This window comes from Macrosteles quadrilineatus, unplaced genomic scaffold, assembly GCF_028750875.1.
Source record: "Macrosteles quadrilineatus isolate MER2022 unplaced genomic scaffold, UCM_ALF_1.0 Scaffold_9__3_contigs__length_116548681, whole genome shotgun sequence".
Lineage (NCBI taxonomy): Eukaryota > Metazoa > Arthropoda > Insecta > Hemiptera > Cicadellidae > Macrosteles > Macrosteles quadrilineatus.
The window spans coordinates 59931521-59953665 of record NW_026542602.1 but is presented as its reverse complement, the minus strand read 5'-3'; the positions used below and the strand labels follow the sequence as shown (position 1 = coordinate 59953665).

The 22145-nt window shown below is 34.7% G+C and overlaps 2 protein-coding genes across 2 annotated transcripts in view; one reads left to right on the top strand and one right to left on the bottom strand.

Annotated features, from left to right (window-relative positions):
- The first annotated feature begins 5002 nt into the window (after nt 1-5002).
- LOC129003161 (probable serine hydrolase) lies at nt 5003-10342 on the top strand. The gene is made up of 5 exons (XM_054431419.1): nt 5003-5221; nt 5918-6078; nt 7870-8102; nt 9149-9341; nt 9911-10342. The coding sequence occupies exons 1-5, from the start codon at nt 5161-5163 to the stop codon at nt 10160-10162; spliced, it is 900 nt and encodes a 299-aa protein (XP_054287394.1). The 5' UTR covers nt 5003-5160; the 3' UTR covers nt 10163-10342.
- A 1361-nt stretch (nt 10343-11703) lies between these two features.
- The window catches only part of LOC129003485 (arf-GAP with coiled-coil, ANK repeat and PH domain-containing protein 2), a 175975-nt gene continuing 165533 nt past the window's right edge, over nt 11704-22145 (bottom strand). Inside the window, exons 9-15 of the mRNA XM_054431781.1 lie at nt 21844-22056; nt 21228-21385; nt 20662-20828; nt 19897-19996; nt 18932-19052; nt 18011-18149; nt 11704-16579 (exon numbers count right to left, since the gene is read on the bottom strand). Of these exons, the coding sequence (XP_054287756.1) occupies nt 18014-18149; nt 18932-19052; nt 19897-19996; nt 20662-20828; nt 21228-21385; nt 21844-22056 (895 nt within the window). The 3' untranslated portion in view covers nt 11704-16579; nt 18011-18013. The remainder of the gene's footprint in view (nt 16580-18010; nt 18150-18931; nt 19053-19896; nt 19997-20661; nt 20829-21227; nt 21386-21843; nt 22057-22145) is intronic.

The window sequence follows — 22145 nt, the reverse complement described above, 5'->3', positions numbered from 1 at the left end:
GTAAAATAATTATAAAGTATTTTCATATTTCACATGAAGCATCATAAACTGTGCTTTCAGTAACTTAACAGTAATTAACTTAACAGTAACTTATCACAGTAATTAAAAGTAATTTTATCGCTATAAGCTGGCTTATGAAAATATCTAAATACTGTATATTATTACAGTTCTTTATAAATATCTTCTTGATAAGGATTCCATGTGCTATTAAATTTATAGAAAGTAAATAAAACACATCTAACCACACTTGAGACATATATTTACACTTAAATTGTTAATTCACAAGACGGTAAATGCCCATAAAAGGTGCTAAGTGGTGATCGATTTCGATTGGACACTCCAAGCATCATTAACCCCAATGGGCTAACTTAAGCGTATTTTCACTATCGTAAATTCAACAAATTATATGCATATTTTAATGGTTTACTCCCTGCTTTAAATTAGAACCTTTGGGAAATATTATACTAAACGACCATACTGTGTAGTTCTCTATGTGACATAAAACATTGTTTCACTCCACTTTTCCTCCGTAGTAACACAATATTCCCTGATGTAACTACAAAGAAAATTGTAAGGCAGTCTTTTAGAATTACTTATAACGTAAACTACTTTCATATCAGTCAAAAGGATAAAATTTACACTGTAAAATCACAAAAACCTAAAACGTTAAAAGTGTTTAAACGTTTGTAAAACTTCAAATGATTTCAGTTGGTTTAAGCACCCGTTTGTGACTGTGAGTTTTAAACAAATCCAATATGTGCTTTCAAATGGACGACTGTTTTTTCAAAGCTTTGAACTATTTTCCTATTAGGAAGGCAAATTTCGCTACATGATACTCGTGTTTATAAATGTGTCTATATTATTTTTTACGTTAATTTACACTTTTCTAAGTTTCGTAGAGTAGTTAAATACACGATTAATTTTTCACAGCACTCTTCGTTTTTCACGACAAAGTCTAAAATATTCTGCTGTAAAATTATATACAGTAATAATTTACCCTTTTGTGTTAAGTTTGTATATGACAAGAAGCCATTTTGTTGTCCTTCTTAAAAAGTATTCAATATAACCATGCATTTTTTAAACGCTTATTAATCTGGTAATATATCATAAATAAAAGAAAACTTTAAAATATTTAACCAATTTTATGTTATTAAACCATATTCGTATTGAGCTCCCATACATTAATATGGAGACAGCATTAATGTCTACTAGTCTTAGTTAATGTATTGTTTTTGTTATAATGTAGGATAAGCCTAAAGCTGTGTCTCACCACAGAATATTAACTTCATCACAAAGATAAACCTCAAACGGCCAAGTAATTCCCACCCGACCACTATAAGCTTTGTATTACATTGTTCAGTAATGCACTTATTAAAATTAAATTTTTGTCACCTTCAATAATTTTACTTTTCCATTTAGTGAATGTTTACTTTCAAGAGCTTGTGGTGTGGTTAATGCCTATTCTAGTCGATTAATGATTATTGACTTAAATGATAGGGTAGGAAAAGAACTGGTCATTAAGGGGCTTAATTCCTTGAGATGCAGAGCATTTATCAATGTGATAATGCAACAACACCTAAAGCATAAAGCTATGTGTATAACGATTTGCGGCTAGAGCTTAGCGTCTTAGGATGTGAATGTGAGGCATCAAAAATAAATACCAGGGCAGATACCTTATCTATATGACAAGACGTAACAAATTTTTCAATGGAATATAGCATAGTTTAATTAGGCTTTCTAAGAGTGAGCTACTAGGAAAATTCGAATTTTATACTGTGATAGTTGTGTGTTAAAAGATACTATACTTTACAAACAATAAACTTTGAAGTTTTTTTGCTTGGTTAAAAAGTTGGCCAAAAACAGCTAACAGCAAAGACAAGGGGACAAGTAAGTTATACCTTGTCTGTGTTATCAGTACTTTACACCAGCAGACTCTGTCGAGCAGTTAATTTTCAACTACGTTCGTTTTAGCGAATTTCCCTATAGGGAAGTATAGCTGTGGCATGGTAAGACCTAGGCCCGGGAACAATATACTTTTTCATTTTGATGTTCCCAGAGGCCAAAAACCTTATTCGTTCAAATGTTTATATATGTATATATAAAATCTATATATATGTGTGTCCGTGAACACGATAACTTGTATTTTTTGTCCGATTTTGATGAAATTTGGTTTAAAGGTGTAAGGTGAGATAAACTTGAATGAGTTCGCGAACCAGCATGATCGGACCATGGGAACGGGGTTTTACGGGGGGTTTTATGGGGTAAAAATTGGTTTTTCTTATTTTTGACCCTCAAAACTTAAGATTTTTCGATTTCTTTCGACACCTTTTTAAAGAGCTTAAAAAACAAATAATTTAGTATGCCAAAGTGTTTTTGTACGATAATTGGTAACGGATAACATTCGAAATACTGTAAATTTAAAATTCCCATGCTATTCTTATGGAGAGTATTGTAAAATGTTGTAGTTTGCTTGTAAATGGATATATTTTGATCAAACTTGGCGATTGTATTTATTTTATACTAAGCTATAAATATTTTAATAATTGATTGATTGATTTTACTACAAAACACCGTTTATTAGTTTCCTTGTAGCAGCAAACCTAGGTACTCGTTAAACCAAATGTTATTTAGATAGATTCAATAGAAAATCAATTCAGACTAATGTAAATTCGCTTAGTCGGCATGTTTGCTGCGGTGGGGGTATTTATTCTGAAATTGGCTAAAGCTCACCATGAGAATGGAAAAGTCTATACATCTATCATATGCAAAACAAATCTCTGTAGTGTGCCATTATTTCTTTGATCTCTGTCACCTTACAGCTAATACCCTGAGAAATAGTCAGTAAAGTTGTTTTTATTGTACCATAATGACTACTATAATCAATATCTGTGTGATGGGGAGGGATGTCTCTCTTTCCTGACGTAATCAAATTAAATAAAGTCACTGAAAGTGTTTTCTGAGCTGTGACTAACTCCTCCTGAATTCCATTATAAACTTGAATCCCTCGCTTCATTTCATTGTTTGGTATTGCAACTCTCTAAAAGTTGTATGGAAATGAAATGAAGTGTTTTTATCTGTGCAACGGTAATCACAATGCAGTTGTTTTCTCTTACAAATACAAAATACTTTCTATTTTTGTTACCTTTATTTTTTATGATAAATTTTAATTAAATGACTATTTAAAGGTTTAACTTGAAAAGTACTACAAGGGTGTTACATTTAATGTAGCCACTTCTTGTCTTAACAATGTGTTTATTGATCTATATTACGGTGGTGGTCATTACTTTAGATTCACTCCCAAGTTAGCTATAAAATACAATAATGGTACACTAGTATTTCTTTTCTTTAAAGGACATAATCAAAAGACAGTTCTTCTTGCTTGATTGGTAAGTGGATCTACACAACTTAGAGTAGGTTCGTAACCACTGGTTCATTTTATAATTAATAGCAGTTTTATACTTGCAATTGGTGATATTTGAACCTGGACCACACAACAGAAGACTGGTGCTGTAGCCACTACCAAACTCCGTCAATCAAATCTTGTGATAACATCTAAAATCAAATCATAACCAGTATTTCATGAATTTTCAATTTAATTAAAAATTGATCTATGCTAGTATACTACTATATTATATCATAACAAATATGGAAAATTATTAAAACTGTAACATCAATGTTGTCTCTACTACTCTAATCCTTCTTTTGAGGAACTGCCTTAGAAATCAAAGTATCAAAAACCATTAGAAAGACTTCTTCATTATTTCCATAAACAAAAATCTTCTCATTCAACTTTTTTTTACGTACATTCAAACTGAAATTCGGAAAAAATAAACATCATTATAAGTTAGTGATCGAAACAATACGTAAAGTTTGTTGTTAGAAAAGTCCTGAAAACCAACCTCGAGAGCTTTAGCAAACTTTTCCAATACAAGTTAATTGCATCGACCTTAAGAAGCTTTGAAAGAGTTTGAAGAACAATATTGTGTGATTGTCTCAGACTCAGACTATATAAGGTTCAAACTTTCACAGATATCTATTGTAGTAATTGTGTTAACACAAGAGCTGTAAGTTAATGTTCTGCTAACTTTGCCCATCACTGTTTACTTTGGAAAACTTATTTCTTAATTGATTGATTATTTAACTGTATGGCAGTATAACCTAAAACTAATTAAGGTGATCATACTCTAACTCTAGCATACCGTACCGTCAAAATAATACCGTACTGTTGTTAATACTGTAAATCCAGATAATCTGCTAATTTGTATTTTTTACATACCCGTCTTTATCTTTTGGTTTTTCCTAATCAATGTTCTTGAAACTTGGGATGTATTTGGTGGAAGCAACCAATGTTAGAAAAACAATTATTTGAAACTGGTGGCCATTTTTATTTTAATAACTAATATAATTACTAAAAACTTTAGCCAATTTTATGAAAAAACACATTAAGGACACTTTTATTTACGTTTAAAAATTCCGATAAAATGTTAAGATGTTGACGTTTTAAAATACCAAACTATAAAAAGATAAAAATTACAATTATTACTGTAGTAGTAAATTACAGGCCAGAAGAACGCCGCTCATTTAACATGTTCAGTAGCCTACATTGTCTATTAGATGTAAAACTTGGCCTAATTAACTGTGGTTTTTCAGCTATATTATGAAGATTGGTTGGCAAAATTCAAAGGTAAAAATTTTTATGTAAAAAACAAAATAGCGGATTTTTTGTTAGCAAAGCGTTGTTGGGAAGAATTGAATTCTTGATTTCCTTATTATTTGCATTAATAGGACCATTCCCCGGAGTTTGGCAAGGGGGTGACACTCTTTAGTACACCAAACTCAATGTTTTTTAATACACGCCGTCACATTTGAACAAGTTAACTTAAAACCAGTGGGAAGCGTACTGCGACTATGAAGCTGCATGGTCAAAGCACTCACAGCAGTCAGCGCCAGCGTGGAAAAGATTATACCTTGACCTTTTCGGTGACAAACCATCCATAGTACATAACCTTGTTTGTTGTTTGTTATTGTTATCTTGCTCTTAACCATAAATTCAGCAATTAATGTGTGTCTAATCCTACACTTATTTTTATTAATTCTGAAATATTATATTTAAAATATTCTTCGACAAATATTCAATAACTAACTGCTACCTAATAGGGAATGTCTGAGAATTCAACCTCATCTGAAATCAAAATACCTGTTCCATGGGGTTATGTTGCTGGTAAGACACTGATCATTTCCAATATTATGAAGTTAATTTGAATAGTCTATTATAGTATAGCCTACTCAGTTAATTAGATATGACATAGCTCAAAACCAGGCTAAATTTAGTCAACCCTAGTTGTCATTCATGTCCTATGTTTTTTTTCATATTAACTTGCCAGAGTAAGTACGAGGTTCTGAGATCATGTTTTCACATTCTGTTATATTTCTAGTATGTTATAGGCCTAAGCAAGTTATTACAGTAAGGGAATTAAACCATAACTTAGTTAGCCTACAATTTCAATTGCCAAATAACTTAGGCCCATTAAACCATAGACAAATAGAATAAATATAGACCATCAGCTGTGCTGCGGTAGCATAAGTTTTTGCGCTCACCGCTAGGTTTTCTGTGAAGTTACGGCGAACACCGCTGCAGCATCTGCTGGTCGCACATGGCTTCTGCGCTACTCGCCTGCAGCGGTGTGGGCTCCGTAACTACACGGCACTCCTAGCGGTGGGCTTTGGAACCTTCCTTTGACAGTCTATATTTATTCTATTTGTCTATGATTAAACTGACACAAATAGGGTCACAACCAACATATTAGCAGGACGTGTTTCATTTTACCCTAACCTACTTGATCCATAACTGTGTTGCCAAAACTAAGTTATGGGAACAAAATTCAGTGTCTATAATAATATGGTAAATCTCTTTCAGGAAAGTGGTGGGGTCCGAGAGACCAACCGCCAGTGATCTGTCTCCACGGTTGGCAGGACAACGCAAGCACGTTTGACACTCTTGCTCCTTTACTGCCTCCTCAACTGAGCCTCTTGGCACTTGATCTTCCTGGTCAGGGATTCTCCTCTCATTACTACCCCGTGAGTTGTGATAAGCTTAATGACTTGCCCTACAAGTTAAATTTAACCCTTGGTAGTGATGGATAGGCCTAATGGTATTGAAAATGCCGGATTACTGAAAGAAAGTCTTTTAAAAACAGCTGTCACAGCGGGGCTAATGATAAAGCAACATAAACTTACATGCAAGCACTTTTTAAAATTATTATTTATCGTGTTTAAAGCACTATTTCAATAGTGCAAAAACAGTCTGGTGATAACATAAATCATCAACTCGATTCATTTAACTAATCTTTACCTTCCTAATCTAACCTAACTCCAAAACACCTAACTTAACTTAAGTTACCTCACATGTCTAAATAAGAACTGATTAGTTGAACAACAATCAACGCTCAGTTACTGTACCGCTTTGTCCTCTTTGTATAAACTTAATGTTTGTCGTCTTCTTCTTTCCTACCCGATCCTATCAATCGTTCATATTTGTGTTAACTTAGTATTCAATTCACTTAGCAACACAGTAATGGCGACAGAGTCAAGAGACATTACAGTAATAAAATTCAAACGATCGTTCAGTTTTTGTCACAGCATAAAAATCTTTCCACCATTGATTGTTTACAAGTAAAAATCTAGTTTCTAATGATATATAAATTACTATAATAGGTTCCCATAGTCACCTTGTTCATAATTTCTAATGTCATAATATAGGCCATAAGAAATTTGTACTAAGATGATTATTTTGTAGGCCTAATGTATGATGTGTCCTATTTCTTTGTGAAATGATCAATTGAATTTAAAGTATTCCTATTCTTATATGATACATTTTAAGTGGCAGCTCCTACGACTTAGCTGCCTTGGATACATCAAAGACAATATTTGCTGAACCACCGACTTACAAAAGGAGACTGTTTGATGAACATTACTTAACACGTTGACTGCGCGCGCCGACTTTACAGGCGCTCCCCAGTGGCGGGCGAAGCCCCGGCGCGCAACCGAATCAGCGAACGCAATTGGCATTCAAATATTTCAGTCTGACGAATCACAAAAGAGCAGTGGTGACTGTGCTGCGTTACCCCGAGAGTGGATGTAGTTCACTGAAACACCCAAAGGTAGCAGCACTGCACGGATCCGTATCCAGTGTCTTTGTAATGTGGGTTGAAGAGAAAAAATCCCCGAAACCGGGACAAAAGCATTGCCAGACAGGACTTTACGGGAAATTTTAGTACCAACCTACACCAAAGTAAAGCTCGCATTCTAAGCTGGCAGGCTAGCAACAATTATAACGTCTCCGTCTGAGGCTAAGCTCACACTGACTCAATATATTTCTGTTGGTCTGGTGCCGCCTTTAGTCGGCGCGCGCCACCTGGGAGCGCTGGCGACGCCGACTAAAGTCGGCACGCGCGGTCAACGTGTTAAATGGCGAGGGGAATGCAGTAAAATCATAACATTTGATCCATAAGGCTTTTGGTACCGGTATAGTTCCTGTGTAACTAAAACATTCAGACTCAGTGAATTTTTCAATCTAAAATGTATCTAGGCATTTTCTAGTTTGTAGATAAAAACCTTTATCTTGGTTCTTGGATACCCTTAGAATCTTTATAAACCTTAGAAGATATTAAATAATCTAATACCGGTACTGCTTTAGGGCTAACTATTTTCTTTAATATTTGCCTCTTTAAATTCATTCAATCTTCTTTTGTTGTGAATAGGTTCTTACAAGATACAACTGAAGAGAATAACTGATCTGGAAAAGAATTCTCATTTTTAACGAGGGTAATTTTATTATTTGTATTTTTACCAACTCAAATTTTGTTACAGGGTCAGTACTACTTCCATTGGTGGGACAGTATTATTTTGCTTCGTCGTGTTGTCAAACATCTCAAACTAGAGAAAGTTTCCCTCATGGGTCATTCACGCGGGGGATCCGTCTGTTTCTTATATGCAGCTACTTACCCAGACGAAGTCGACAAGCTCATCTGCATTGACAGTGCCTACCCGCAGCTTCGCACTCCAGAGTTTATAGCTGATAACACGAGAGCCAACGTTGATAAGTTAGTAGATGAGGTATACACATATTATTTTGCTATTGGCATAATATTATTTGTGCAGATGAATAGGCGTGTATTTAGTATTATTTTGTAGACAAATATAAGGTACCTTTATGTCGACAGTTCAAATGTTGTTGTAGATAAACTCACAACATGTTTCGCCTATCAGGCATCGTTAGGTGATTACTGATTTCCTACCAAGAATGTTTGATCTTCATCCATGATAGAGTTGTCAAAAAAACATTCAAACAAATACACAAACATAAGGCACGAAAAACACTTAACATTTAACTCTATCGTGGAAGATCAAACATTCTTGGTAGGAAATCACCTGACGATGCCTGAATAGGATGTAAAGGTATGTACCTTATATTTGTCTAATTAAACAGTTTAGAGGCTACATCATGAATTTATTTTGTAGGATAGTAATTAAAAGAGTAAGTTAACTTATAGAAGATTTGGTTATCATTGTGCCTTTTTTATATCTGAGCTTTCTTTTAGCTAGCATTTTGTGTTGACGGATGTAGCCTTTAGGCTATTTAAATGTAGGCTACTGTATATGTAGAGTAGACCTAATTTTTAAATAATGTTTTACGTAAGTAAGTGAGATTTTACAGAAGAGTCATAGAATGTCTATACGCAAAATTTCTTATTTAATTAAGGAATTTATTGGACCATTAGATAAAAATAGAATTAATAATTATTGTAAGCTATAATAGCCTAAAATGGGGTTCTCCAACCCATGTCCCGCAAACAGATTTAACCTGACCCGCAAAGGCCTACTGAGAAATTATGATTTTGATAGACTGATGATCGTCAAAGTCGCAGCACACTCGTGAGCATATCTCATGGTCTCGACAATACCGTGATCGCCACTCATGATCACAGCAACACTCGTAAGGGTAACCGCATAGTGGGGAAATAGAGGTAGAGAGAGCTTCGTATATTAAGGAGGTTTAGACGGTTGCTTCATTAGAGATTAAGTTAAAGATAACTGATATTCATGGCTACAAAATTTTAGATTGAAATTTTCTTAATCAATTTTTTAGGTTTCTTGAATTGGATGGGGGTTCCAAGGACAAAGGTCGATGTTTTGAGAGACAAATGATGTTGGACGTGGCTTCAGATGCCTACGGATACTCTGTTACAAGGGAAGGCGTGGAGGTCCTTATGAGACGAGGAATGTCTTCATCTCCTTCCAACCCCCAATTGTTTTCCTTCACTCGAGATCCCAAAGTCAAGGTGAGACTTAGTCATATATACTGTTGTATTGAACGACTCATTTAGTTGGATAAACTCATGATGGAAATCAAATGATTCGTAGCTCAGTGTCCGAATGAGCTGACAAAATTTATAGGCCTACGAATGTGTATCGGGTGAGATGGTTGTTTGGATGGTGAGCAAATGGACTGTGAAACATAGGCACCATTCATTCTTGTACTGTACTGGCTCGCCCATTGTTTGCTGATGATACCCATGTGGAAGGACAAAAAATTCAAAATTAAAAGAATTGCAAATCATCTTTCCCTACAATAAGTTAGCCTTTTTTTATTATTAACGGAGAGGAGGGAATAGTATACGTTACTAGTCCTGAAAATAAGTGATTATCAGACAAGTGGAATTACCATACGAGTCCGGTAAACACATTTTGGTCAAAATCACAATCTCAGTTTTGCTTAGATTGTGACAATAACTGTTGTTGTTGACAATAACTTTATATTTGGCCTTTGGACATTATTAAAGTAAGGGATGTCCCAGTACACGTAATTAATAATAATAAACTAAGATAACAAATCCATGCACCTTTTCAGCTGTCAGGTCTTGGAGTAGTCACCAAAGATTTGGTTCTGGCGTACGCCAAGAAGATAAGCTGCGAATACCTGAATATACGAGCGGAACCTGGCATTAGCGCAGTCTACCCGGAACTCTATGACCAAGTCTTGGACATCATAAAACAGAGCGCCAAGCGCTTCGAATACCACAGAGTTCAGGGGAAGCATCATCTTCACCTCAACAATCCAACGAGTGTAGTCAAAATCATAGGTTCATTCCTTACATCGTAAATTGTAAACAGCATTTATTAAATACTCAAGATGTCTAGATACTTGTGGGATTTGTAAAACGATAATTTTTCTACTGGTGAGTTAAACAAATTAATTTTCTATATATTTTATTGTTTTTTTTTTTTATATGGATTAGTAGGTTAGATTATTTTAACAGAAACTGTTACTATTAGCTTTTCAAATGTGATTTTGAAATCGATATGTGATAATAAATATCTTAAAGATTTTGGTCCTTTGGTTTGTATTATTTTTTTCCCCTATTGGGTCTGATTTAAGCTGATTCTTGATTATGGTTGACCAATAATTGAATTGTTTACCGTTTCAAGTATCAGCTCAGCTGGTTTTTGTTTTTGTTTTAGTAGCAAGAACTTGATATAGTTTAGTCAGTTTTTCACAAACTAAAAATTAAAGTAATTTAGTTTCTATTTGTGAAATTGAAACCATGCAACATAAAGACTACTTTTAACACGTTGCCTGCAGCCAACCAATGGCAGCGTCGAGCGAACCCTTTCAAATATTTTGGACTGACAAATAGCAAATGACGTGCGGTGATGTGCTGCGTTTTGACTTAAGTTGATGTAGTTTGCTGAAACACTCACAGATAGCAGCACTGTCTAAAACTAACTGGTCTCATTGTATTGCCAATTGGAGGGAGAAAGACGTTACAAGTTAAGTTTGCCAGAAAGGGATTTTAAGGGGAAATTGAAAGAGGATGGGATCTTAAAAGAAACACACTACAACCAAGGCCACACTAAAAAAACAGGCCGTAATGCTCGTCAAGCATGACGTCATGATTGAAGACGGCAATGACGTAATGTTTGCCGTTTGTGATCAGCTGCTTGTTTTATTCTTTCCTTGGAAAATAAATAAATAAATACCGACGTCATTGCCGTCTTCTATCGTGAAGTCATGCTTGACGAGCATTACGGCCTGATTTTTAGTGTGGCCTTGCTACAACCCAACCAAGGCAGTCGTCACATGGCAAATGGCTGAGAGCACCGCTGGAAGGAGTGCACTGCTGGTGGAGGGACGGGGTGTGTGGGATAATCAAAATAACTTGCTCCAAGTGAAATTTACATGCAATAACCACCTAGGGTTAAAAGTTCCAGTCCCAAAATGTGTATCTTATTGTTTCATCAGCCACTAACCAAGGGCAATTTAAGTTGAGAAAAAAACATTGATCTGTACATATTTGCATTGAAATAAAATCTAATTCATTACCCCCCACAACAAATCTGTAATGCTGTTATAGTCTGAGCAGTTGTTTTTGGCCTCTGAGGACATCAAAACCAAAAAGTAAATCGGACCTGGGTCAAGATCTCACCATAAGACCTACGGTAATAGCTTATTCCCTTCATGGGAAATCTGATAAAAAGATTCCCTCTTTTCTCAAAGTTGAATTTAAAACAATGTGATTTGTCATTGAAGTCCAGCTTTGCTCATTCCATGAACCCCCCCCCCCCCTCCCATTATACCCCGAAAATGGTGTTTTTCTCACCTGTATAGAACTTAGTTTAAGAATGGAACAAAATTACACACAGTTCAACATTAACATACTTTTTATTTACAACATTAATATAAAAAAGAATCTTAACACATAAAATAATGTTTCTATATCTTAAAAACAACTGGCATATTAACACCAACGAATTATTTGTCAGAATGAATGTCACTTGCATTTGAGATTAACTTGTAAAATACCTGTCAACAGCCTCAACTTATCAGTTTGACTTTATATTATTCTCTAGATTCGTTCAGTAAATAGTTTCCATTGGTAAAACTATAGCAAAAGATAATATATTTTGATTAAAACTTCCACCAAACTCGGTGAATGCAAATAAATTGTGTGATTCTGTTTTCAGTCTTGCTTTAAGGTCAAATCTCTTAGAATGCTAGGTTTTCTGTCAATTATTTTGTTCTGTTATAGCTGCATATATATCCTTTTCAGTAACATAGCCTATGTATATATTCAAAGACAATAGTATTTCAGTAGTTAAAGTAGTTCAATTAATATTAATAATCATCAAAGCTGGCTCTTTGGGCCTGTGATTAACGGTAAATAGTCTCCTCTGGTTAAAGGGGTTCAGTTGTCGTTTCCTTCACGGACGGTTTGGTCATAACAGTCAAACAATCGACCACAATCGCCAATAACTTAGCTTAACAATTTCAAACCTATAAACTTTCCTAAAAGCACCTTCTTTTTTTATTATTTTATAGGCCAACTAACTGTAGTTACTTTAATTTATATCTGGTCTAACAGATTAGTCATTCGCAATTTCTTACCATAAGTAGGCCTACTGTTGTTAAGTGTTCAGATTTTGCCAATTCTATAACAACATTGGAATGTAATTAGACCTTTTTTACCCAGCTTTAACATAATACATTCGGTTTACTTTAATCCCATAAATTTTAAACAAACAAACAAACAATATTTGTTGTTACTATTATAGAGGCGGGGGAGCGAGCTGGTGTAGTGGTTAGAGCGCAGGACTTCAGTCCCTGAGGTCCCGGGTTCAAATCCCGCCAAGTCACCAATGGGTTTTAACCAAGTGATAATGTCGCAACCCCTAGGTCTAGCCTGAAGTAATGTGGAAAACAATGCCAGGCTCGTGCCAAGCGTTCAATGACAAAAAAAAACTATTATAAAGGCAGTGTTTGGTATAATGCTTAGTTTATATGTGCTAAGTATACATTTCCGGCATAATATACCAGTGCTAAAAGCGCGCGGTTGTCTCATAAGTATGTTTCTTTTGAACCTTGTTTCTCTGTGATTACGCAGATTTGATCACCTTTTTTCATGATTTAAGTTAATTAAATACTTGTTAATTTTTTACTAGCCCTCAATACAAATTCTTAAAGATTTGACCACACTTTACACTTCCTTAACTTGTTATAATTCACACAATAAAGCATGATTGACATATTTTTTTCTACATGTAAAAAACTTATGGAAAAGCGTTGGAAGACAAATTCTGTTATGCCCAAATAATATGTGATTTAGAAATGATTTGTTTTATTTTTGTATAATTTGTTCATTCACGCTTTTTTAGTTCGGAAAAGGTTCCGATCCCTAAAGCTGGGTTATCCTAGGCGTGGATGGTAGTCCGCTCTCCTCTTATCATAGGTAATATAATGGTAAGATTTTCGTAGAAGCAGAGCGGACTGCCACTGGACGAGCGGAAAATTACACAGGTTTTCACAAATTAAGTGTAGGAAAGGGCCATGTGGCCCTAACCACAGGAAACATACTACTATAACCCAGAATGACAAGCATAGCAAAGCTGGTGGGGCTACCTACGAATTGACAGGCAAAGCTCTCTCAAAACACTTAATGCTTTTTACCATGCGGTTGGCATTCTGAGTTATAGTAGTATGTTATCTGTGCCCTAACTTTGACTGTGTAAATAAATAATTTTTCATTTCAAAATTGCTTCTCCACACTCCGCTCTCAACCCCCAATCAGATTCTGCGCCTAGGAAAACCCAGCTTAAGTGTCCAAATTAAAGGGAATCTACATAAATAAGCTAACAAACTAACCTTAAGTTCTAGTAAATAAATTTGGAATTTATTTCAAAATTAATGATTTGTTAACACATAAGTTTCCTTCTCTAAATCGTAGGTGCTATCTGATATTCTAATTTTAGTGATTTTCAACTTTTACTAACCAACTATAGATCTAGGCTTACAATATTATCTTGCAGACTTGAGAACGTTTGTTGACTTCAAGCTTACATGGAACTCTTTTGCCCCTTGTGGGAACAATATTTTAACATACACTACAGGAAAATTAAGTTTGCTCGCAAAACTACTTTCTAATACAAAAGACATTTGAAAACAATCTATATTGGCCTAGGTATTAAAAAATGTTGGATATTCTTTTCTGAGTCAATTCAAACCTTATACCTGACCGATCTTCATAATTTTGGCCTTAAATTAAAGGTATTCACACACAGATTTGTCATCAAGCAATATCATTCCTTTATCTGCTGTATTATGGACCAAAAAACATAAATTAGATATTTTTCAATTTCTTACTTCAATTACTTATTTCACCAGTTCTTATTACTTTATGCTATATATTTTGGTCTAGGAACCTTCAGTGAACTATCAGGTTTGATTTGAGCTATATACAGCAGACCCTCTCTTAACCGACCCTAATGGGACCGGACCTAGGTCGGATAACTCCAACTTTAACCGACCAAGGTCGGTTAAAACGGGGAATCCCTAAGATCATAACATTATATAATCATTATTTTGAAGTCATACTTGCATTATTTATAAAACAAACTACTTTTATCTCCTTTCTCATATTGATAGAAAAGTCACAAATAAACACAAAACATGGTTAAGTCAAATAGGCCTACTTTCAGTGGAATATATTAAAGTACTAGGCAAGAGTCAATAAAAATTCCTATTTTAATAACTTTAGTACTGTGTATTAATTAATGCTTTCAAAATCCATCGTAATAAAGTACAAAACCTTTTGTTGAAATTCAAGATACAAGCAACCATTTTGTTAAAAGACAGGATGTTTATTTATAGCCTCTCACTGGAGGCTCAAGGCACATAAACTATCTTGACCTTGGAGTTGTTAACCCCCCTTCCCTGTCCTCCCTACAAGTTGCATTGTTTGTTTACTCCAGCAATAAGATAATCAGTTCTCAAAATCGTAACACACTTTCCGCAATTTACGATGTTATAAATTTGCCGCACTGATAACAAATAAGATCAGGATGTGCTCACGCTACAAATGATGATGACAAACTGACAATACCTATGTTATATTTTTTGTGATCAATACAAAATAACTTATTCTTAGTCATATCCTGTGGAGATAAGCGTATGGTTCAGTTTTCATCACCCCGCGTGGGAGCGGAAATGCCGGGATTCCTAGAAAGCAGCGGTTAAGCCGAACTGCTCTCAAAGCAAGGTCGGTTAAAACAAACTGTATTATTTTTACGATGTGAGGCGGATAATCCGATTATTGGTTAATACGAGGTCGGTTAAAAGGGGGTCTTCCGTATATGCTAAACTAAAGCAGTCAATGTCCACATCAAGTATCAGTAGAACAACATTTTAAAGAAACCTCTTTTGACCAATTATTCAATTTACCATCTTGAAAAAACACACTGAATAATTCATAATTCATAGCAACGTAATAAAGAAACTCATTACCTATGCTGTTATCCTTTACTGTCGAGTGTATTACTGTAGTCTACTACTACTAGTTTTGTAGAACACATTTTATGCAGTTTTGATATATTCATTCATTTTTGTTTCTGATGGTTAGGAACTTTTTTAGTCGGAAAATGGTCTAATCTTAAACAAGAGGAAGTTGGTCTACTATATAGCTGGAATGTTTGCTTCAGTATTCAAACTCAATGATATTAGAAAAACGCCTCTTGCTTATCAATATACCAATAACCTAACGTATGATTAATATTAAGTATCTTAGAGAAAATTATTTTATGAAAATTTTTCACACATAACTGTAAAAAAATAGTTTTCATAAATATTATTAGTTTAAAAAAATACAAATGTCAATCTTTATCACAGATGTAAGAATGTAGAGTGTTACCGTTGGCTTTTCATTGTATTCATGTGGGCATGTAGTCTTTTTCATGAGATTATACAATAAGGCATAACAAACATTTACTTATTTACAAATGATAGATTTTTAAAATAACATAACAATAACATACTAAGTATCATGTATACAGAAAGGACAAAAATTGTACTTCAACATAGCAACAGTTTCAAGAATGACTACTTTGCATTTTAAATCCATCTCCTTAAAATAAATTACATGTTATAAATACAGTAAAAAATTAAGTAATTTATTGAAGATGTTTATAAAATTAACATGTTGGTTTTTAACCGCCCAAATAAACAAGTAAGGTTACTAGATAATAAAATGTATAAAAAAATAATCAAATGAAATGATGATGTACAAGATAATAAATTACAATTGGATTGTATTTACATTTTCAATATTACATTTTCTTTCGTGGTGGCCTTTCCAACTATGTAATGTTTTAACATTTTAAAATTAGAGAGAAAAATAAATTTGATGGTACACAAGTGTTTTTGCAAAATGAATGCTTGTTATAGTATGTCTGATTGGTTGTTAAAAACAAAATATTCAAACTAAGAAAAACATGAAGAATAAGCATTAATTTATCTAAATATAAGTAATAGCCTATTCAATTAAAACATTTTATGGACATTTAAAGTATACAATGTAAAATATTTGTATATTAGTTATAAAAATTAAAAAAAAATCAAAGTAGAAAAGATCACAGAAGAAAAATGCAATACCTGTATCTTACAAGTTAGATGATAAAAATTAGATGTGTAATAAATATAATGAATGGTTAACATGATCATTCGGCTGGTTCATTTTTGGCAAGAATTGACCTGAAAACAGACAAAACAATTATGTTGCAGTAATGGTTAAAGATTACACAAACATAACTGTATTATCTGTAAGTAATTAGTTACCTAATTAATGTTTAACCCTCCAAGTGTCTCTAGTTTTGGTCTTAATGTTCGCCCATTTATTGCGCAATCGCAGGGTTTTATTAAAATGTATCTTAGAAACTTAAAAACAATGTAAAGTATACTGTTTTATATATCATTTTGTTTGGAAAATTATGGGCTTCAATGTAACATATAAAACATTACAAAAAAAATGTTCAACCATTTTTGTGGGGTTAACATTTCTTAAAAATTATAAAATAAATGAAAAAAATGTATGTTTGCGCTCAATAAATTGTTACAATTTATAGGTCTACAAATATTTTAAAACAGCCACTTTGTTCAGAATTTTATGAAGATTCCAAAAATATAAGGAAGTAGGTTTGCAAATAAATAAGTTATGGGCAAAAAACAGATTTCGGTACATAGCGTTTAGCTAAGAATGCATAAGCCTTACCATAGCTAGGAATCTGGCTGATAATTTACATCAATATCACTACCTACTTCTTCAGCATCATCAACCAGCCCTTCAAAATCACTTAAATCTTCTTATAATGCACCACGTATATCACTACTTTTGATTTTAACACTAAAACAATGATAAACGTAATAAAACACATCAGTCATCGGTGCGAGGTTAACCAAGCTGTTTACAAATACTCACTTTTATGACACATAACACTCGGAGGGTTAAGTTACCTGTCGTCTGTCAAAACAATCACATTGTACTATAATTATTTACAGCTTTCATGCTGTCAAAAAAGGAGCACATTTTCACGTTGTGATCCTCATGGTGGAGTTTTTCAGGGATGAATAAAACAACAATAAATAACTAGTCAACCTGAAGATGATTGGGCACGAGACGGTTGAAGAAAAGTCGCGACTATAGTCTAATTTGCCAGTTAGGCTATTCTAAAGCAGGCTACAATATTAACACGGGAATGGAAAGAATAACTCAGTTCACAAAGATTGAAATATAACCTCATCTAAATCCAATCCTTTCAATATCTGAACTGTGCCTTTACTACCCGGCCTGAATTTTCACGATTTACACACCTCGAGCTTATACAATAATGTACATCATCTCTCGCAGTCATGTAAACATCACCAGTAAAATTATCAATTTTTGATTGTGCATCTTTACAGACGACCCAAGCTTGGTCCTAAAATTATTTCTGGCCGGCAACAATCCCCCGGACTAACTTAGCCTTGACTTGAACCGAAAATATTGGACACAGACCACTCTTTTGGCTGTTACAAATCTTGTTGAGGTATTAATAACATAAAAGAACTGAAATGTTACAGAATGAAGGTGATGATACATTTTAGTTTCTTTTACATGTTAAGGTTTGTATGCTTGTGGTGACATACCTGTCATTGTGGTGGCTTGGCCTGTTTCTGGGGTGTTTCACACGCCAGCTGGTAATCACGCCATACTTCTGTGAGTGGGTCATCAGTCTCAGTCCCACCATCTAGTGTTATCTGCTCCTTTAGTTCTCCAAGTCGCAGCCTGTATCATACAACATTCCAGAATACATTTGACAACTTTTTTTTTTAATTGCACTGGGTAATAGCAGGACACAAAAAAAATCTCCTTATGTTTAAATATAAAATTTAGTTGTTTTCATTTTCAATTTGTTCACGATGATGTTACATGTATAGGCACCTCACAAACGAACACCCTTCTCCTCTTTCATGAACACATCCTGTGATTAAGGAGTCATAAAAAAATCTTTCCTACATTCATTTCATTATCAGGGCATTTGCCAGGAGTTATTAAGGAAATTGACAGGAAAGCAGGCTTACTTTTAAATAAGTCCATAGACACACTTAAAACATCACAAAAGTAAAAGTAGAAATATATGCTTGATCTTTGGGACGAGAATATATTTAATTAGGGATTTTCATGGAACAGGATTTTATCTAAAAGTCAGCAGTTTCACCACGTCTAGATTGACAATAAGGACGTTTCACGTAAGAAGTTGCTGGTATGGTGGGTGAAAATTATGATAAAATAAAATGAATAAAATGAAAAACGTTTTTTTTTATCCCATTTTACATTAGAAATGAGAAATACAACAGAGAGCAAGATATTAACAAATACAAAATTTTTTGGATTTGTGGATTTTAATTTCCATTTTCTATGCACTAATATCTCTCAATCAGTAAAAAGTTCCCTTAACACACATGTTGAAGAAAAATTCCTCAGACATTAATGTGTCTTAGTCCTGATGTAGGCTATGACAAAAGTGTGTAACCCATGCCATCTAATATAAATGTCTAGATACTCACATTGTTACAATGTTGGCATTTCCCTGTTTCACAGCTATGTCTTGAGGCTTGGATCCACTGTTATCCACCAAGTGTTGGTCTGCTTTGTGTTTCAGCAATAACAACACCTGCGCCATGTGATCTGTGAATGGAAAACCATTAGGAATGTCACATTTGAATAAATCACTTATGGAAACTGAAGAGACATCCCATTAGGTCAGCTGTAGCCATATCTTACCTAAAAAAGTAGTTCATTGAACCACTTACAGTTTCTACCACTCTATTTTCTCATTTTCGACAAAAACAAAATGATACCTCCTATTCTGGCTTGCCCAAGAATACCCATTCTATTTCCTTCCTTGGTTTGTGTGATAGTTAATAAGACTTAAAGATTTCATTGTTTAAGTTTATATTAAATTGCCTGTTCATTTTCAGTTTGGCTACAGCACTAACGTGGGAGTGGAAAGTCTAATACAATCCACAAACATTTGAACTTGGCCTCATACGAGTGAGTTGATGGTTTAAGCAGCGTGACGATGACGACCTATGAAAGCAAACTAGCGTCTTAGTGTAACAGTGTAACCATTTAAAATCATCAGTACTACATATTAATATTTGTACTGTAACAGCTCACCCCGTACTTTGCCTAATAAGTTGTACGTATGGGACTGAGTAAACAGGCAAATTCAAGGTTAAACCGTAAAAGTGGCCACCAACCAAGCACTGATGCTATCTAACAAAAGATCGAGGTTAGATGAAAACAACACATTTGGACTATTACCAAAAAAATGCCAGCAATTTAGAAAATCACAAATAAAATATATACTACCGGTTATTAGAATCATCTAAATTACATTACTTCGCCCATTTTTAAAAGGGAGATAAAGGATGTAACAAACTTCTTCTGAAACTCCACTACAAATATTCTACAACCACAAGTAATTAAACAATATTTAAGTATAAAACATTCCTTCAAGTTTACTGACCTAGTGTTGTAGCTAGATGAAGGGGGGTTTGGCCGTCTTCATCTTGGGCGTTGATTTTACATCCGTTCAGTAGCAAATACTCACAGGCCATTACAGATCCCTGCAAAAATATGACAAACTCGTTAACTCATACAGTACCAATAAAGGGGAACAGTATTTAAAATGCTGGGAGGTGCTGCAGAATTCCCATGATTTTTCATAGGCAATCAATGACACTATCAGTAACTAACGCACCAAACTGAAAATAGGGATGGGTGAGTCCTTAAATATATTCCTCATCTTCAATCGAGATTAGATTTAACCCTGGATTTTCTTGACATGTGGGAAGATGATCATGATTTTCATGGGGTGATGATGGGTCTGTGATAATGGAAGATGTTCACACATTCATCTCGATTGCAGATGTTTACAATTTTGCCTTGTTGCGGGTGGCAATACTGATGTCCCCACAGAAAATGTTCCTGATTACACCACAATTGCAAATGTTCACAATTTCGCCAGTATGGCGAGTAACAATGATGACGGCCTTGCAATCGTATGAGTTAATCACAACAGTGCCCATCTCTGATTACAGTCAAGATAAAGAAATAAAGACTGAAAATTGATTTTGTCACTCATTAATGCAATGAGCAACCATTTTTACTCGACATTTTAAAAACAAACTCAAGTTTCCTTTTTAGAGTGGGAAAATAAATCTTGTTCTTTCCTGGACTAAAAGTGCAATCTTGTTTATAAAAAATATCAACTGCTTCTCAAAGTACTTACACTGATGACTGCCTGGTGTAGGGCCGTGCGCCCCTGGTCTGCAGGATTGCTCCAAGTTTTGTCTCCACCGAGAGCAAGCGCCTGACACATAACAGGTAGATTATGAGCCGCAGACGCCTTGTATAACAGCATGTCTGCGTCTAGCGTGGACAGATCTTCCATGCTAACTGAAACAAACATTACAGTCAGTGTTGAAATGGTCCAAACAGGAAATGAAAAAAACCCATATTATATGATATGGACTATGGCTAACATGCATTGAGACTATTTCCACCCTGATTGAATCAACCAATAAAACCATTAATGACACAATGAGTTAAAAATTGACAAATAGACAAACCAATGGTAATATTAGTCATAAGACAGTGCAGGCGACCTGTGTTGAACTAGCAAATGTCCGCACTGAGCTATTGTGTACCTAATTGGAATTAAGTTCATTATGAAAGTGTCTTTTTGATTCCTGCTCATTTTCCTTGGACTTGTGTCAAATGTTACTTTCGGCCCTAAAAATTAAATATAATATTGTACATACAGACCATATGAAGGTAACAATTTATTTGTCTCACCTATATTTTCCTCTTCTCCCTCAGTAGAATCTTCATCATTGATAAGTTCCACAGTGGATGGATCTTCTGGTGGTAAATTCTCACCAATCAAGATCACTTCTTCCTCTTTGCTCTGTTCTCCATTCTCTATTGGTTGGTCCATTTTCGCTTCATTAGATCTGCAAAGATTTTAAATCTTAAAAAATATGGAAACGTATTTTCAAGAGTTTGGACGGGATAATCAATTAGGAATGTCTTCACACGCTGAGGGAAAAATCAAAGGTGAAAAATACAAAATAAATATACAACCTTGACTCGCCAGACCACGGTGGGTAGTTCATGGTAAAAATCTGTAGAGGATAAGTAATTATTGAATAGAGGAGATGATAGCTTTGTTACTGACCAAGATCAGTTGGTTCTAAAGCCAGGATTATTTAATAAAAACCCACTCAAAATTTTGATTTCATTAAAATCAAGTATAGTTGGGTCCAGTATCCATCAAAAAGTATACAGACTTTTCTCAGGAAATGGTGACTTGACAACTAGGAGAGCAATATAACCTAAACACTAATTAATTTGTGACTCATTCCTGCTTATCTCCTAACCAACTTAAATGAAAAAAATTCAAAAGACTCACCCATCTCGCTGTGCCTCGGCAGATCTTTCCCTCAACTTGGACAGACGTGAGGGCCGCTCCAGGTTGTCGCGTGAGTGAGGTCGCCGTCGCAATTTTCTTACACTCCACTTGCGTATCGCAGGAGATCGTGACAAACGCCCGGGTGACACTGCGAGAGGTCGAGCAAATCTTCTCTCAACCCACTTGGCTTTGATCCAGGCTTCTCTCACACTTCTGTGAGAATCAGGTTTATATCAACAGCAATCATGTTAAAAACATACAAAAAGGAAGTTTTAAAAGATGATCCGTGGTTAGCCTCTGGA